The sequence below is a fragment of the Oryzias latipes genome, chromosome 14 (assembly GCF_053564925.1).
Source record: "Oryzias latipes strain Hd-rR chromosome 14, Olatipes_Hd-rR_3.1".
Lineage (NCBI taxonomy): Eukaryota > Metazoa > Chordata > Actinopteri > Beloniformes > Adrianichthyidae > Oryzias > Oryzias latipes.
In genome coordinates this window covers 21,569,753-21,588,405 of record NC_136250.1, presented here as the reverse complement: position 1 = coordinate 21,588,405, position 18,653 = coordinate 21,569,753, and the positions used below count along the sequence as shown (strand labels likewise).

The following is an 18,653-nucleotide window of genomic DNA, read 5'->3' as shown; positions in this document are numbered from 1 at the left end:
ACGAGATTTCAACTGCAAGCACCAAACTCAAAATAAACTCATGGAAAAAGAGATTTTTAAGATGCAAATTTCTTTACCCTGTTTGCTCCCACTGAGTATCCCCTAGGTTGTCCTTCTAGGAGATGGTCAGAGTAAAGGTCCTCCTCTTCTTCCTCCAGGATGTCTGACAGGTCTGAGCGGCTGTTGTCTGCATTATAATCACTGGGAGGCTCCTCAAAGCCTCTGCTGTAACTCTGTGGAACAAGGACATCAACATTTGAGGAAAAAAAGTCTTATTTAAGAGTTCTGACAACATGAATATAAAGGTTTTCTGTTGAAACTTAAAAAATATAGAAATATTTTTTGCTTTGTGTTTCTCTTATTATTATTAAAAGAGCTTCCAAAATCCTTTCTTAACTTTGCACTTCTTGATGCAACAGACTGTGGCTCTACTCAAACCCTTAATCTCAGAGTCCAGTGCCTCTGCACCACAGCTGAAGGGGAATATTATTTAAAACAGAGTATAATTAACATATGGGAAAGACCACTCCAAAAGACAAAAAGTCTTTGGTCTTTTCCCAAATCATTCTCAGTCGATTTTTAGCCAAAATAAAAAAAGTCTGTTGTTTTCTAGGACACAGTTTCTGCAAAGCGGCAGAAGCTCATCAGAGATTTGACTTATTTGCGTGCAGGACTGTTGGTGCAGAGTAAGCCCACCTGGACTTCCCATCATCCCTTTTGTTTTTGCTCTCTCCTGCTAGCTTCCAGCCCCTGCTGATTGTAGCTTTCATGTCACTGCTACAATCTTTTTTAAGCTGCCTTTTTTGTCTGCTCCTGATTAACAATGATTTGAATAAAGAAATACTAAGAAATGCAGTTTTAGGCATAATTTTCTTTCTATAAGTCCTTCATGTAGAAAACTGCGACAAGAACAAGGTAAAAATACCAAAAACACAATTTCCTTTGAAGTGGGGCTCTAAAGAGCTTTCAGATTACCAACGAACAAAAGTATTACCAGAGAAAAGTAACTAGACACTAGGAAAAAGTCTGGTTGTCTGTCATTTATACCCTCAAACAGGACAATTAGACGATGAATGTTTTAAAACGATGCAACTAAAAAAGTTTATCATGAAACCTCAAATATGGTTTAGACCGGGGGTGGACAAACCTTTTGACTTGTGGGTCAAAAAGGTTCTAAAATGTGACAGAAGGTCCGGACCAGGAGCACATGTGTGGAATATTTAGGTATTCCACCTCATAAAGAAAACCATAACATGGACTTTAGATTTAAACACGCTTTGATAAAAATAAAAGAAGTTAATATAAATATTTTAAAGGAGAACATTTTAGAGCTTTTATTTCAAAACGCAAACTTAGAGAAATGCTGTTTTTTTGGTGATGGAATGACCGAAAACTCAAAAAAAAACACACATCATCAGAAAAACTCACTGTGGTGAGTCTGTGGAGTGACTTATGGTGGAAACCAGACTTACAGGGAAAAAAAAACATTAATAATAAGGATTATCAGTATAATTTATTCCGGTTTGGCGGGCCAGATTAAATAGTTCATATGGCCCCAGGCTGTAGTTTGCCCACCCCTGGTTTTTATGATTTAGAACATTATACCGAAACCCCAGTTAGCTGATCATTCATAGAATTTAGCTAAAGCTAAATTATCTGGGTGTGGTACATGTACAAAGTTATTCAGTCTTTCAAAACCGTTTCTGGTAAAACAATACTTTCTTTGGCCTTTCAAAGTGCAAAGAAGAAATCTTTTAGACTGAATGACTTTAAACTCTTTTCTGTGGTGATGATTATAAGTCCACTCTTTCCCCCCCCCCCGACCATTTCAAAAGGAATTCTTTGTTCTATTTTGGCAGCTAAACATTGAATCAGCAAAGGAAAAAAAGGACACTACCTAAATTACTTGTAGTGTCACACACGAAGTTAAATTTTCAAACATTTAAACCTTTACAAAAAAAAAAAGACTAAACCATTACAAATAAAAAAAAAGAAGCCAAAGTGTCTAAGAAAAACTTGTAGAACTGTTGCTCTACAGGATTAAAGACTTTCTGTAAAAAATGATGTCAGTAAGATACCTGTTGTGTCCTGCAGTAAGCTGGATCTTGGTCCTGCCTCAGAAACTCCTCGATGGAAACCAGGCGAGTGTTCTCCAGCTCCTCCTCTACTTCCGACTCCAGTGGAGAAGTACTTGGTGGCCGGAGGATGTTGCTGCACTGAGGGTTCAGGAGGTCGGTGATCGGGGCTTTGGGTGGGGTAGGGATGCGCTCGGGCGTTGCGAACTTGGGGTCGCTGGGGTCCTCCATAAACTCTGTGATGGACGGGAAAGGGCGGATGGTTCCGGGACTGTCAGCATCTCTGCGAGGCTCTAACACCGGCGCTGGTGCTGCTGTTGGTGCTTGGGTGGGCGATGGTGCTGCTGCTGGACAGGCCTGAGGTGGTGTGCTGATGATGGATGTGGTCACGTTGACCTACATGGCAGACAGATACCATTATAATGTTGAAGACCCATTCTGATCATCTTTTGATCTATTTTCAAAGCGTTCTCACTGGTCTTTCAATTATAACTAATCAGTTTTTGGCCAAATTAAAAGAAAACATGTCGTTTTCTAGGACATAGTTTCTGCAGAGAAGCAAGAGTTATTAGAGATACACCTCTAAATTGTTGGTGAGACCGTTGGCGCAGAGCAACCTGCCTCCCCTAAGTATTCATGCAATTCTTTGTTTACCCACTTTCCTGCTAGCTTACAGCCCATCTCACATCCAAACTAACAAAAATAGTGAGCCATGTTGGAGCTATCCAGCCATACAGTCTTGATCTAGATTCCAGCTCAGACAAGAATAACAACAATGTACACGGATCTGTTCCTCTACAAGTGGATGCATCAGAATGGAGTGGAGCACGGAGCTTGTGGCAGCCGAGCGTATTTTCTACATTAAAATAAGTTCTTTTGAAAATGTCATTTTTTCCGTCAGCTTTTGATTCATAACTTTTTGAATATAGAAATACTCAGAAATGCATTCTTAAGGTTAATTTATCTACAGTGGGGTAAAAAAATGTTCAGTCAGCCATCAATTGTTCAAGTTCTCCCACCTAAAAAGATGAGAGAGGCCTGTCATTTTCATCATAGGTATACTTCAACTATGAGAGCGAAAATAAGAAAAAAAAATCCAGACAATCATATTATCTGATTTTTAAAGAATTTATTTGTAAATTATGGTGGAAAATTATTTATTTTTGCTCACCTACAAACAAGCTAGATTTCTGGCTTACAGACCTGTAACTACTTCTGTAAGAGGATCCTCTGTTCTCCACTCGTCATCTGCATTAATGGCACCTGTTTGAACTCATTATCTATATAAAAGACACCTGCCCACAACCTCAAACAGTCACACTCCACTGTGTTCAACACCAAAGAGCTGTCTAAGGACACCAAAAACCAAATAGTTGACTTGCAGCAGGTTGGGGAGACTGAATCTGCAATAGGTAAGCAACTTGGTGTGATTATTATTAGGAAATGGAAAACATACAAGACCACTGATAATCTCTCTCCATCTGCGGCTCCCCTCAAGAAGTCTGAAATGTGCGTATTTGTGCGCTTACACGGGCTTTTCACTGAAAGCGGTCACTCAAAGGCACATTTCCGAGCCAGGTTTGAACATAAACCAGGCTTGGTTAGTGTTTTGTATTTACCTCCACACACTGACCCTCACCTTTGTAGTCCACCGTTCAATTATTAATGAGCAGCTGCACATTAGCATGCAGAATTCACTTTAATCTCATGTATGTTTACACCAAGAGGCTTTGCGTCATTCTTTGAATACCTCTCATCTGCATGTGTGTCCATTGAAGGATGGGAAAACGTGGCTTACCGGTGGAGTAATGGCAGAGGGTGCTGGTAGTGGGGCCTCACACACAGACAAGGCAGCAGCAGCTGAGGGGTTGGCCCAGGCCATCACATATGAGGCATTCGTTGGGTGATGATCTGAATGAAGAGCGCCGTGCGTTTTGGTGGTGGGTTCCACCCTGAGCCCGGGGATGTGTGTATCTAATGGCAAAGGGCTGGTGGAGACGTTTGCAGTACAGTTTCCGTAGGACGGATGTGGGGCCACAATACTGGAAGCTGGCGAGGCGCAGAGAGCAGCTGGCACTACGGGGGAAGAGAAAGCCGGGCCTGCCATGATGGCAGCCAGCTTGGAGGGCACCTTAACTGGCAAAGAGTCACAGGACTCCCCGTGAGCGGACATAGTGCGGAGAGTGAGCTCCTGAGCGGCCTGCAGGCACTGCATCTGAGAGGGGCCCAGCAGGGCACTGCCCGCTGTGGGGGACGATACCTCCAGGACCTTGGAAAAGAAAACAAGTCATAAAACTTTTTATCATGTAACAAGCTAATCATCATTTCACAATAGATGAGAGTTCCTACTTTTTTCCTGTCAACGTAAATACTGTATCCAGTGACACGGACTCCGTTGGAGGTCCCTGCAGCGTCTATGGTGACTGGCAGCCAGCTGATCAGAGCAATCCCTGGAGAGGGGCCCTGCTCCAGCTGTACATCCAGGGGAGCATCCGGGGGGCCTGAAGCCATTACAAAGCATGAAATCACAGCCATCGGCAGACAAAACACAGAGGAGTTTCTTTACTGACACGGGGCTGGGAGGGAGACCATTTCACTGCACGTGTGCTCCTACTCAGAAAGCTGTCAGCTAGAACTCCAAGGGACTTAAAAAACTTAAATATACCTGCATTTCCAGAATGTTGGCATGAAACTAAAACAAAATTTGAATGATTGATTTATTTAACAACTCAAATGACATTCATAGTGCATCTTAACAGCTCTCCGTTTAACACTGAAAAATGAAATACAAAATAAAAGTTTTTCTCATATTAAAACCAATTTAAATCCAGGGGTTATAGCACAGTGACTCACACACACAGTACAATATCTACCCTTTAAAATAGTCTCTTCTTCTACAAAAAAAGGCTTAAGGGTACCTTAAGGGAGCTTAAAATATTTGTGGTTTCCAAAATTGTTTTAAAAACTTGATCCTTAATAAAAATAAAACTATAAACATGATAGATGAGAAAGAAAATAAAAAAATTGTTTTTTGCTTTATTTTAGCTTTTTTGTTTCTCTTCAAAGTCTGAAACTCCACATGATAAATTATGCCACATTCATTTTCTTGTCATCTGTGTGTGAAGTTTTCTCTGCTTTAGAAAAAAATGTAGTTTGAGGCATTTCGCCAGTGCTAATTTATTTAAAAATGTTTTTTGTGTTTTTAACAAGTTCTGGCATTTTTCTGATGATGGAAGACATACCGAGAAAATTAAGCTCAAAATTGCATTTCTGAATATTTCTTTATTTAAATTGTTGTGAATCAGGAGCAGACGAAAAAAATGCTGTTTGAAAAAGAGCTTATTTGTTGGGTAGAAAATATTCTGGGCAGGCCACGAGTTCTCTGCTTCCAGCTCCCAGTAACAGAGAGGGGAAGTGCGGGCGGGGTTGCCGTCCACAATTCAGAGGTGCATTTCTAATAAACTACTGTCACTCTGAAGCAACCATGTCCTAGGAAACGACACAGGATTTTTACATTTTGGCTAAACACAGTATAGTTATAAATAAAACACCTCTGGAAATGCTTTTACAGTAGATCAAAAGAGCTTGACTTAAAATATTTTACATATGAGTTCATATTAAGTTGTAAGGAATAAATTAGACATATTTATAAAATATTTGGGAAGATATTTAAAAAAAAACTTCAAGATGAAAGTTAAGATGTTTTTATAATTTTTTTTTAAACATTGTAGTTAATCTTCCACTTTCTCTATATGATTTTCTAACAAAAACTACAGTAATAATAGAAAAACCCCAAATGATTTTTCCTCAGAAACGCAGCTTTACTGATGTGAATCTGCTTAGGACTAGACAGTTGAACTAGTATACTTATTTAGGAAAATTCCACTAACGTCTTCCTGATATTAAAACTGCTGAATGGAAAGCCCAAAATTAGACATGCACAGAGATGTGATGAAGAATATTCAAAGTCCCAACCTGCCATCAGTGTGCTGAAGGTGATGGTAGCGCTTCTGTGTTCACGCCGCTCCACAGGGAGCTCCCACGGGGTGCGGTGCGGCCGTGCTTCCACCTTTACGGTGTACTGCAGGCTGGGCAGGAGGTTGTTGAGGCACAGCGAGTAGCAGCCAGCCTTCACCAGCTCACACTCCTCATCGTTCAAGGACACAATGTGCACATAGTTACTGTTGCTGGGCAGCCAGGTCAGGTTGGCAGAGGTGGCAGTAACCCTGTCCACACACAGCTGCGTGGGCGCCACACAAACATCCCGGCCCACCAGCATGCTGCAGCGCAGCTGGTCCGAGACGCCTTTCTCTGTCAGGCTTTGCACCGACACGCGGTAGGCTTTGAGGTTGATGTCCAGCCGCTCCAGCACCGCTTTGGTCTGGGCGCCGAAGGGCACGTTGAGCCGCAGCTCCTGGTCCACAAACACATTATAGCTGAATACATTGCCCCACCCAGCTGGCACCAACGGAGGATCCCAGCCAATGATGATGCTCTTGGCAAGTTGCTTGATGAGGGTGAGTTTACGTGGGTAAGGCACGAGGTCCACTCCCACCTCCTCCAAGTCCAAGTCCAGGCCGTTGGTGAGAGGGGGTGGGACAGTTGAGGCTGTTCTCGAATCTGGGGGGGCTGAGGCGGGGGCAGAGGCGCTGACGCCTGAGTGGAGGTGATGCTGGTGGCTGGCACTGTGCAGGCTGCTGACAAGAAGGGAATTATGGGACGCGTCCCCTGTGTCTGGCTGATGAGCGCTCATGAAGTCGTCGTCTGATACTCGCTCCACAAAGTTGGAGGGGACCAGCCCTCTCCGCCCGTCCATCAACTCACCTAAAGGGAGTCACAAATAGATAAATAAAAAGCGTAAACATTCAAAACAAACACAATTCCAGAATTACCTTCATAGAAGCCATCATCATCCATGTCTCCATACACATAGATGTATTCTCCAGCTGTGAGTGGCAGCTCCACCTCAGGGTTGTCATTGGGGCCGTCATATGGATTATAGCTGTAGGAAAACAATGGGATTTTTTTTTTTTGGCTCATCAATGAAATAAATTGTCAAAAGTCAGCTACGGATTTGGTTGAACATTAACCTGTATCTGGCAATGAAAACCTGGAGTTTTGCTGCCCCCCTGCTGGCTGTGTAAGGAGCCAAAGCCACATCGATGTCCAACTCTTCCACTTCGCTGGCAGTGTCCACCTGGGAAGAAAGGGTGAATGGTGACTATCTTCTCTTTAACTTGTGCTGGACGGAAAGCTTAAAGGACTCAGTCTGCTGAAAATGCTCTTTTTAGCATTTTTCTGATGATCGAGGACACATATAAAGAAATTTAAGCTAACAATTGAATTTCAAAGTATTTCTTTATTCACATCGTTGTGAATCAGGAGCAGACAAAAAAAAAATTATATAGATAATACACTGGTTGGACCACAAGCTCCCTGCCCCACTCCATTCTGATGCATCCACTTGTAGACGACTACATCCATGTACATCTTTGGTTTCCTCATCTGAGCTGGTATCTGGATCTAAACTGTATGGCTGGATAGCTCTGATATTGGTCACCATTTTTATTGTACTGGTAATGTTAGATTGGGGTTGAAAGGAACTGTAAGATAGCAAGAGAGCCTGTAAACAGTTCTTGGTTATGGGTGACGGAAAGAGAGGACGGGGTTGCTCCACACTAGTGGTCCCACTCACAAGTCAGTGGTGAATTTCTAATAAACTACTGCTGCTCTCCAGAAACTATGTATTACAAAATGACATTTTTTGTTAATTTTGGCTAAAAACGTCATAATCTTAATTAAAAGACCACAGGGAACGCTTTTACAATAGAACATAAGTTGATCGGAGTATCTCTTTAAAAAGAGGAAAGCAAACCTGTTTATCCTTTTAAAAATTAACTTTTTAAAGAGTATTCAAGAACCAGCATCAGTATTTTTAGCAAAACAAAAAACAACAGAGCACTAAAAATATGATTTAGTTGTTTTAAAAGGTCCTAAATCTGACATTTTATCTATAAGGGGAAATTTATACGAAAAAATAAATTACATTAACAAAATATTTTGAAAAACCTGAAAACATAAAGAAGATTAGGCATTTTATAGATGTAGGTGTATTTTTTTATTTATAGTTTTTACTATACTTTCTAACAAGAAAAGAGATTTGCAAACCATTTCATTTGTTTGCATGTGGGTCTGTGGAGGACAGCATCTTAAACTACTTTAATCTCACTTCTTTACTCTTGCTCCTAATCTCTTCAGTTCAGCTAGTTTTTTCATTCCAAACCAGTGCAGTGCATTTGATTTGGATTCCAGCTTAGCCGTTTGACTCCCAGCTTTACGTTTTGACTCTTTTGCGATAAAACCTACAGACTTGGACACAATTTCAATCCTGTATTGGACTGCTCTCTTTTTTCCAGGTTGGCCAAGCTTCTTCTTCCTTTTCTCATAGTGCATTGTCAGATATCTGACATTGGCTGGAGCCCAATTCTTTGAACCACTTATGCTTGTAGCGTGTGGTATTACACTTCTGTGCAAAGGGCTTCCACCTTTTTCTTTGTTCACAAAAACACAAAATTCCTCAAATCGTCATCTTCCCTTGTTAAACCAAGTTTTCCCTTCAGTTTTTTAAGTTGAGATCGACTGAACTTGACTTTAGATATACATGATGAAGCCCAAATGACAATAAATTGAAACTACCAATAAAAAGTGCAGCAGATTTCCTCAAGCATTTAAAATATTTCAATTATTGATCATTACATGCTGCCAAAAAAGTGCACTTGTTAATATTGATAATGATAATAATAGATGAGATTTTTCTGCGTTTTTCCAGACGCTGAAAGTGCTTAAATGTGACCATTATCCATTTACTCCTCATTCATACTTGGTGATGGTACAGTAGCTACTGATGTAGCCTCAGCTGCCCTGGGGTAGACTGACAGAGGCGTGGCTCCCAGTTCGCGCCTACGGCCTCTTTGACCATCACAGGGATCAGTCATAGATATTCACACACCAGTGGAGCATCACTGGAGGCAGGAAGGGGGAAGTGTCTTGCCCAAGCATACAACGGCAGTTGACTGAGGGGAGTGGGGATCGAACCTTCAATCGTTGGCTGGCCTGCTCAACCGCCTGGGCCACTGCCGCTTTTTAGTCTTTCGCCCCTATACCCAGGCCGGTGTAGTTACCATAACTATTCGGCCTGCGACAACCGTTCGGGGTCCGTTTAGTGCTGACATCACTTTATGTGATTGGCTGTCCGTTGGTCCGATGACGTATCAGACAGTGATTGGTCTGGACAAATTACTAATTCTACCATAGAAGAAGATATTATGCGGTCCGACATGGAGTGAGAATATCTTCTAAACGTGCTTTTATTATTGTTATGATTATTATTAACTGCATTTGCAGCCGAACGGGATGCGGTCCGAACCCTTCACACCATAACAAAGCAATCATAAAAATTGCAATGAAAACACGTTCATTACAGGTAATGATTACTTATTTTAACAATAAAGAAATCTTTTGAAACCTAAAGAACCAGAAAATCCCCCTGCATTAATTCGGATGGTAAAAAATGTCTGCTTTTATACATATCTGGGTTAAGTATGTGTTTATGGTTTCCCCTAAAGAAAAAAAAAAGACCCATGATACAAGCTTGATTACAAATTCTCACAATTTCTGGTAAACATAACATTAAAGGAACCTTTACCTTTGATTTTTCTGTACTGAATTCCATAAAGAATAGCCAAAACTGATCACCTTTGAAGTTGTTGACTTTTTGTGCAAAACTCTTTTACAGGATCTACAAATGTTTTTTCTTTCTTTTTTTTTTTTAACTATAAAACACCAGTAATATTAGCCCTAGAGTCCAACAATCTACATTTTAAAATAGCTTCCACAGGTCATGTGTGTAAGGAATGCTTGCAAGTGAAATTTTGTTAGTCTGTAATTATGGATCTATCACTAAAGAAAAATAAATCTGCATCATTTATTTCTAAATGCTGGATCTCAATGGGTTTAAGCTTGAGATAAAACCACAACACACCTGCTATATTGAACAGAGAATTTCATTTCCATATGAATGACCCCTCGCCCCATAATATACTTAGAGTTTTTACTTAAACAACAGCACATAACACAATAGAGGAGGTTGATTATTTATAGCTCTCTGGAGAAACATTTTGAAACATAATCATCTAAAACTACTACACCATAACCATCATAATCCACAGTGGCGAGTGGATTATCTCGCTAAATATGAGCTTTGTTGGACACGAGTGACAATAAATAACAAAAACAAGACGAAACAATGAACATTTTGTAGACATGGCAGAATAAAAGTCAAAGTCCAAAGGTTTACCTAATTTGCTTAATTCTATACCTGCATTAGATTAAAGGAAGGTTGAGGACGGATCTGCAATCCAATACAACTATTACAAAGTGTTTGCTTAAAAAAAAAGGCTAAAGAAAATTAAATTAACTGTTAACAGTTAATTACTGTTAGTGATCCTATTTTCTCCACTCCACTGATGTGTTCAAGCAATTGACTGTATACGAGAACTGGACCGAGTGACACCCCCCCCCCCCCCCCCCGCCCTCGAGTTCCAAACAGGAAGTACCCATTGGCTCCAAGAAGCCAAAATTCCATAGACTAAAGAAAAAAATCAGCTGTTGCTCAGTCATCGTATTTGTCAGATCAAACATTCTTGCTCTGATGCTTGCTATGCCTAATTTTTTTCATGACATTTTTTTCCTATAGTGGAAGCTATTCAAGATATAAACTGGCCAATCACATGCCTCAATAAAAGAAGGTGGTCTCACGTTGAACCTTCAAAATGCTTGATTGACAGATTTTGTGTAGCCTGCTTTAGTAGGGGTGTGGACCACAAGGTCACACCTGAATGACTGGCAAGAGTGGTTGCCATAGTGATGTTGACTCAGACCAAAATGGGGCTTACTGACTGTCTGGTTCCAACATGGCGTTGTCTGTACTGCGAAAAAATGGCGACTGAATTGACTTCATTTCGTTTGGACCAGAAGCAAGTCCATTTCTGTGGGTGACGTCACACTCAGTCCAGTTCTCATTTACAGTCAATGATTCAGATCTTTATGAACTCATTTACTCTCTGGTTTTAGGGAATAAAGATTACCAACCCCAACACTTGTTTTTGTATTTAAAAAGCTGCACAAATACAGTGTTTAAGTAAAGTAATGGTAAATCATTGAGTAAAAGTTTATTTTTTCTCAAAAGTAACTTTTAAATAATACTATATCAAGTGAGACTTGTATTACTACTTTGGCAGGAATTAAAAGCACTGTTTGGTGTCATTTTTAGCCAAACATTGATAGCTTCCTCTGTTAACATGAGTGAAATGTGAATAGTTATCAGGCTAATTTAAATGACGGCCTGCTTCACAGACAAATCTCCAGAAGTGTTATTTTTCAGAGGACGTAGCTGGGGGAGTACCTCATGTGTCGGGCTGGATTTGTGTGGACTAAGGTGGGTGTCAGACTTGGGGGTGAGGTGTGCGGTCTCCGACTTGTTGGAGGAGGAGGCTGACTTGCTGACACTGATGGTGGGCAGTTCTCGATGCTTGGTGACTGGTGAGCGCTCCGCCCTGGTGAGTCCAGCAGGGTGGGGGGTGGCCCCCATGCGCAGAGCAGCCGCCACATCTATCAGGAAAGACAGAAAGAGAATAATCCGTGTCCTTGGAGAACAACAAAGCCCTCTGGTTAACCTGGTTAACCTGCTGGCTGGTTGAAATAGCTGGTTGGCATGCAGGAGGTGCGAGATTGAACATGGCTGATTAGAACGGTGAAGGACAAAACAATCCTGTCTCCATCTGTCTCATGCCAGAGGTCACAGTATCTTATGTCAACGTGTGTCACACCACAACGGTTAAGGGGCTTAACTGGTTCCACCCTCAACAGACACTGCTCTTCATCCCGGAGCACTGACCCTCGTGATGATGGGAATTACAGACAAGCTCCGCTGCGGCACCAGACTCTTACAATGATGATGCAGGTGAGAGCATGCCGTGCACGTTATGAGTAACAGCGACAGAAGAAAACAAAGAGTACCAAGACAATCAATATCCTCAGGGCAGGACAGAGTGTCCCCTCCCTCCACACTCCAGAAGGCTATTTCATCCCATGTGCCAGCAGTGCCGTCTAAAACACAGCAAGAGCGCAGAAGAAAGAGGTTGGCTGCTGTGGGAGTTCAAAGGCAGGACTTGACTTTTACTAGTTGTTGCTACATTTGAAGAAAACAGGGCAGGAATTCATTTCAGCAGAGTGTATCTTGACATAGATGATCAAAGTTGTGGTGAATTTGCTATTATCATATGCAGAGGAGAAGCATCTATGAGATGAAAGGAGTGTAAAAAGTTCAACCTTTAAAAGCCTGAGAAAATGGATTTAAAAATAATAACTGAGTTAAGATTTGATGGTGGAAAAACCAAACTATAATGCACCAGGGTAATGTTCTCTGTGGCTCACCTCGTTCTGTAGTCAGCCCCACTCCGTTGGTCAGAACAGAGAGGCTGGGGGTGTTGAGGAGGGTGGAGCTGGCCAGGTCCACCTTGGAGGCCTGCAGTCGAAACTTCTCCAGCTCCTGGGAGAGCAGGCCAAACTGTTCGCTCTGGTTGCGGCATTTCTCCTCAAGCTCTCGTACCTTTGACTAAATGTAATTTACAAAAAAAAAAAAAAAAAAAAGATAGCAGACAAAACAAACTATGTTTGATATTTCTGTGACGAGAGGCATTATTTGTTTTTGGTTTGAAGCCTTAGTCACAACTGCCCTCATGGGTGGATACGGGCTGTCTGCGGGTAAAAAGTGGACAAACCGGTATGGGGCAAGCAGGCGGCCAGCACAAAAGTTTAGGATCGCAGTTTTCAAACTAATGTGGGTCACAGAGACGCGGAAGCAGCAACGGAAAAGGGCTTTTGCAGCAGGAGTGAAGCTAACTATGCTAGGAGAGACTGAATGATCTCATGAACCCAGACATTGAGGCGTGATTACCGATGCTTTTGTAGAGCTTTTTAAAATAAATAAATCTGATCTTTAAAATTCTTCCATGTCTTGCATGCATTGTCATGAGACATACACAGACAGAAATTTGAATGAATCCACCGTAAATCACAGTATTGTTCATATTTGTGTTTTTGAATGACTTATCGCACGAGTTAATTATGTGACTAAACGCAAACTATGATATAATGAAAACACTGTAATGATGAAATTATGTTTTTTTTCGACATTTCCAGAATTTCAATAAAGTTTTGCACGTATGTTTAATGGACACACATCTTATTTTTCCTTCATGATCAGTTTTTAAACGGTTGGGACTGCTGTGAAATGAAAGGAACGATACCCTTATGTGAATACCAAATCCAAGTCCCTGATTGGTCAACTAGTTTATCTTGCAACGCGTGTTTAATGGCTGCGCTTTTTGTACATAGAGCCCGAAAATTCATTCGCGAAGTGACACTTGAATGCATAACTTTTAAACGCAGCCTGAAACGCACACATACATACGTTTACATAGACTTTTCATTGAAAGTGGTCACATGCACATGGGTTGCCAAGGCTGGTGTGAACGCAGCATCACTTAGAAATTAGGAAATTGGACAATTAGAGTGCAATTTGTGTGGGCATCCTATGGGCACTTACATATCACATGCACCCAATATACGTCCAGCATTCGCACACAGTCAGTAAAGAGCCAGTGCACGCATTTTTACCAACGACTAGACTGAAGGATAAGGCCACTGTACGATAGCATTACCTGTGAGTCATAAATGCTTGTAGCTCACATTATCCTTACAAATACTTCATGATACATTTACCACATGTACAGCAATGGTACATTCCATTTTTATGACATCTCTTAAGGTGACCGTATGTGCCTGGACAACCCAAGCACCCATACAGGTCAACCCCTGTACGAGAGCATGTGACTAGGGCTTCAAATATTTAATAGTTATGCTAAGGAAGCAAAGCTTTGTTTTGATGTGATCGCATCAGAGTCTTTTAAGCTGCCTCTATGTGTACAGAAGCTAATGCTGCGTCTCAGGCAAGCAGAAGCAAGAGTCATGCAAAAACCTTTGACCCTTTCTATCCCTTTCATCACTTCAGCAGTCACATTCACAAAAAGTCCAAAAACTGCTCCCAGCAATAAAATGAAACAAAAATTGACATTTTTTTTATTAATAATTCAAATCAAAACAAAGTTAAAAATTTTAATTTAAAATTTCACAAGGTCCCAATAGTTTTTGACCAATCACTTTAATTTTTTTTTTATTTTGTCATTTAAATTACTCTATGAAATGTCTCATTCTTTTTTCAATCTGGTTCTCATGTTAGACCGAAGATCTTGGAGACAACTTGAAGCTTTCTGTGAACACAACCACTGACGTAAGTTTTTTCTTTCATAAAGAAACTTCACATTTTAGAGGAGAAAAGAACACATCTTAAAGTAAAGACAGGTTTGAGCAAGACAGACAAACTGCAACTTAAATATCCTAACAGGCTTTAAACATAGAGTTTAAGGTTCAGGGGACAAAACGAGACATAAATGGAAACGGGTTGGAAAAGTTTCGTAACATGAAGTGTAAGGAAACAAATGATGTCAAGGTACTTTTTTTTTCACTTCTTTGCCTGTTTCTTTTTGAAACAAAGCCACCAAAATGGGATTATTTGTAAAAAAAACGTGCAGGAGTTTGCTGCAGCTCCCCTCGGTTTTTATATGTGGCTGATTTCACTTCCGGCTGTGGTGGGAGTTTCCTGGCAGGCTGATCTGACAGAAGCCTCTGCATTAAACTGTCTGAGCAACATTTCCTGTCAGCTCTCATCTATTCTTACAGTCGATCGTCATGTGAAACACTAATAAAATTTACTACTAGTCATATGAAAAACAAAGATTTGTACATCAGGATGCAATAAAACATCCACAGGTCCTCACCAAGTCTAGTAGATACCTAAGTAACTTTAAGCAATAATCAGAAGTGATTGTTTGTTGTGGGATATCAGTTTTTGACAAAAAAAAATTCAGGAAATCACATTGTTTGAGCTTTAAATACGTTATTTTATCCTCCACTTATTACCTGTATTAATGTCACCTGTTTGAATTGATTATCTGTATAAAAATCCACACCCTTAAACTGTCAGACTGCAAGATCTGTCACAGGACACCAGAGACAGGATTGTAGACCTGAAACAATCTACGATAAACAAGCAGCTCGATGAGAAAAAACAACTCATTAGAAAACAGAAGAAACAAAAGATCACTGACAACCTTCCTTCACCTAGAGCTCCATACAAGATTTAACTCTTTTAGAAAACGAAAACTCTTACGAAGGATGAGGAAACAGCCCAGAACTATACGGGGGAACTGGTCAATGACTTGGAAAGAGCTGGAACCACAGTAACAAAGGTTGTCATGGATTCAAATCATGCAGTTCTCCAAACCAGCACATGTCCAGAACAGTCTAAAGTTCTCCAGACACAATTTGGATGATCCAGAGGAGGACTGGGAGAATGTTATGTGGTTGGATGAAACCAAAATGTTTGGGGGAGGAAGAATGCTCAGGTTCATCAAAAAAAAAGAAATCCCACTGGGAAGCATGGGGGTGGAAACATAATGATTTGGGTCTGTTTTTCTGCAAAGAAAAACCTTCTTTCATCATTGCATTGAGGATGAAACATGATTGGACCTACCAGTATGACAATGATCCAAACAAACAAACAGGAGGAAACAAATCGCCCAGGCAACAAAGGAGTGGCTACATAAAAACGTTTCAAGGTTCTAAAGTGGTCTAGCCAATCTCTGGACAGCAGTACAATGGACAATCTGTGGAGGGATTTGAAACACTACGTTTCCCAGCAACAGAACCAAAACATCACAGCTCTTGAGGAGATCTGCATGGAAGAATGGACCAAAACAGCAGCTACAGTGCAAACATGTAAAGACCTACAGAAAACCAATGACCTCTGTCTCTGACATTACAAAGTATTGAGGGAATACTTAATTTCTGCACAATTATAATAATTCTTTAAAAATCATACAATGGGATTTCCTGGGTTTTTTCTCACAGCTGAAGTGTTTTTATGATGAACATTACAGACCAAACTCATCTTTTCAGTGGGAAAACCTGCTGAATTTGGTTGTTCTTGCAAGCAGGATGCATAAAACATGACTGACATGCTAAATGTTCTCTATGTGGTTTAGAGTGATAACCGTCAAAGATTGGTTATTTGGCATTTGTTGAATCACCTGATTCTCTTACACACATGCTGGTAACACATTATTGGATGGAGAACTCAGAGTGTCAGTGTGGAGAAACAGGTCATGGAGGTTTGACATTTCAAAAAACAGGAGACAGAGAAAGGTTTGGTGCTTTAAAGGTAAACTGTAAGGATAAAGAGGCCATGAAGTACCTGCATGCAGTCCAGTGTACTCTGGTTAGCAAAGAGATAACACAAAGAGTGACAAAAAAACACATGCATGCTTGTGAAAAAAGAAACATATCAATCCAGTTGAAAGGCTGCTGTCTAAATTAGAAACAGTTTGTTTCCTGCCACAACAGCCTTTCAAATGAAAACAAATGCAACATTTATTTAACAGACTGGGAAAGGCTGTGTGTTAACCAGGCAGCAAACTCAAGCTCTTAGGAGGAAATGAGGTCGTCTGCTGTCATAGTTCAGGTTATAAAGACGAGGCTGACAGCAAACGGCAAAAACAGCCAGAAGGAAAAAGACTTTAAGGCAGGTGTAACTATACTCTACCAGCTCCCGCCGCAACACAAGCTGAGTCAACTCCTAAAACACAACACAAACTTTTTAAAAAACAACTGAAACGTGTGATAAGTACTGAAATTAGACATTAGGATTCTTTTCCTTTTCAATCATTCAAAATCAGAGGCCAATCCCGCAGACAGACGGGGATTTCTACAGTCATCTGCTGCCTGGATTCACTTTGACTTCGGAGGTTGTTACACTCACACTGAAAGCAAGCCTGAATGTCACCGAGCGGCCATCTGTTCAGACCGCTCTGAGCTTCAAAGCTCTGTCTGCTTTCTTTAGCAGCATCTCTGCAAAATGCTTGAAAAACATAGTAACTGAATAAAAAGTGGGACAGGAAATTGAAATGCAATGGACTTATTTATGCCTGATGAGAACAGACAGAAACTTTAACATTTTGATTCTTTTTGCACTGAAATGTGGTAAATAATGGGTTGAAAATGTTGCTCATCAAACAAGAAGTGGGGCAGATTCAGTAGAGGCTTTCGGCTCATCTCCCTTGTTTTACACTAAATAATAGAAACATACATATATAAGTAAAATTCTATTCTAGCTTTGAGTGTTTTGCAATGTGATCATAAACGCATTCTAAGTAACGTCAGTGCTTCTGTACTCTGTAAGTCTGGCTGGGTTTCCAGGAACTCACCTCCAGCATCTGAACCACTCCTTCATGCTCCCTCTTGGCAAATAACTGAGCCTAAAGATTAAAAAGAGATGAAAAATCACTGCAATGTTGATTGTTTGCTCATAAAAATCTAATTTGCGGCCCAGGGAGCTCCACTGGCTCAATGTTATTGGTGTCCAAAGGTTGCCTCCTGCTGGGCAAAGAAGACAATTTTCATTTTATTACACCAAAGCAACCATGCAAGTAGGGCGGAGTGACACATCGATTTTATTGATCTTTAAGATTTATTTTTGGGTAAACTGTCATTTTTTCAGGATTCTGCTCACTCTGGCTTCAGTTGTTTGGAGTAAGGTCAGCCTGCCCATCTCTCGTAAGGCGCAGACGTAAAGCACAGAAGAGCTTGTTCCCAAAAAAGAACAGCCACTTCAGTTCTATGGAACTGGTTCGGTTTTGCGACTTCAGACTGAGAGCAACAAACGGCACTCTGACAAATTCACTTGAAGGCTGTTGCTACCTAAAATGGGCGTTCGACAAATTTGCTTTAACACCTGAAACAGACTCTCAAGTCTGAGAAGTGCTGCTTTCTATGCCGTATACTTGTATAGTGCTTTTCTACTTTCCTCGAAGGCCCAAAGCGCTTTACAGTCACAGTCCCATTCACCCATTCACACACTGATGGTGGCTCTGTGCCAAGGTGGGGTTCAACGTCTTGCCCAAGACACTCAACACATCTTCCGATCAGAGCTCGACCGCTCTACCACTGCACCACAGCCGTCCCCGATGAGATGTTCAAGGCTAGCAGCAGCACTCAAAACACCTGTCGCATTGATTTACAAGCATCTTTACTGGGAAAGTCCTGATCAGACTTTTTTTGATTTTGAGTATCTGCCGATACAGAGTCACAATCCAATTTTTTAGAGTTATTGATCTATGAATATCTCACTAGCTTGACTGAACTGTTTTTGTTAGCCTCATGCTTGAACTGCTGCCATATTCTGCTGCACTTTACGGCTATAAAATGTCCTGATTCGTTCACGACATGCAAACTTCTAGTGGAGTATTTATCCAAAATAATAAGCTTGAAATATAAACCCCTGGTCATAATAGTAATACATTAAATGTCCGATACTGATCGCCAGCAAACATCCGATATCGA

The 18,653-nt window shown here is 40.9% G+C and overlaps 1 protein-coding gene across 24 annotated transcripts in view; it reads right to left on the bottom strand.

The window, feature by feature from the left end:
* Positions 1 to 18,653, bottom strand: part of tspoap1 (TSPO associated protein 1) — a 75,350-nt gene that overhangs the window by 14,754 nt on the left and 41,943 nt on the right. For 14 of the 24 annotated variants that reach the window (XM_078930350.1, XM_078930360.1, XM_078930347.1 and 11 more), the window contains 12 exons: positions 17,519 to 17,569; positions 16,858 to 16,890; positions 12,570 to 12,750; positions 12,153 to 12,242; positions 11,539 to 11,744; positions 7,166 to 7,272; positions 6,968 to 7,077; positions 6,051 to 6,899; positions 4,425 to 4,576; positions 3,874 to 4,344; positions 2,079 to 2,471; positions 78 to 233 (listed from right to left, as the gene is read on the bottom strand). In XM_078930350.1, coding sequence (XP_078786476.1) covers positions 78 to 233; positions 2,079 to 2,471; positions 3,874 to 4,344; positions 4,425 to 4,576; positions 6,051 to 6,899; positions 6,968 to 7,077; positions 7,166 to 7,272; positions 11,539 to 11,744; positions 12,153 to 12,242; positions 12,570 to 12,750; positions 16,858 to 16,890; positions 17,519 to 17,569 — 2,799 coding nt within the window. Of the gene's footprint in view, positions 1 to 77; positions 234 to 2,078; positions 2,472 to 3,873; positions 4,345 to 4,424; positions 4,577 to 6,050; positions 6,900 to 6,967; positions 7,078 to 7,165; positions 7,273 to 11,538; positions 11,745 to 12,152; positions 12,243 to 12,569; positions 12,751 to 16,509; positions 16,531 to 16,857; positions 16,891 to 17,518; positions 17,570 to 18,653 lie in introns of all 24 variants that reach the window. The other 10 variants (XM_078930341.1, XM_078930357.1, XM_078930348.1 and 7 more) reach the window with 5 other exon arrangements.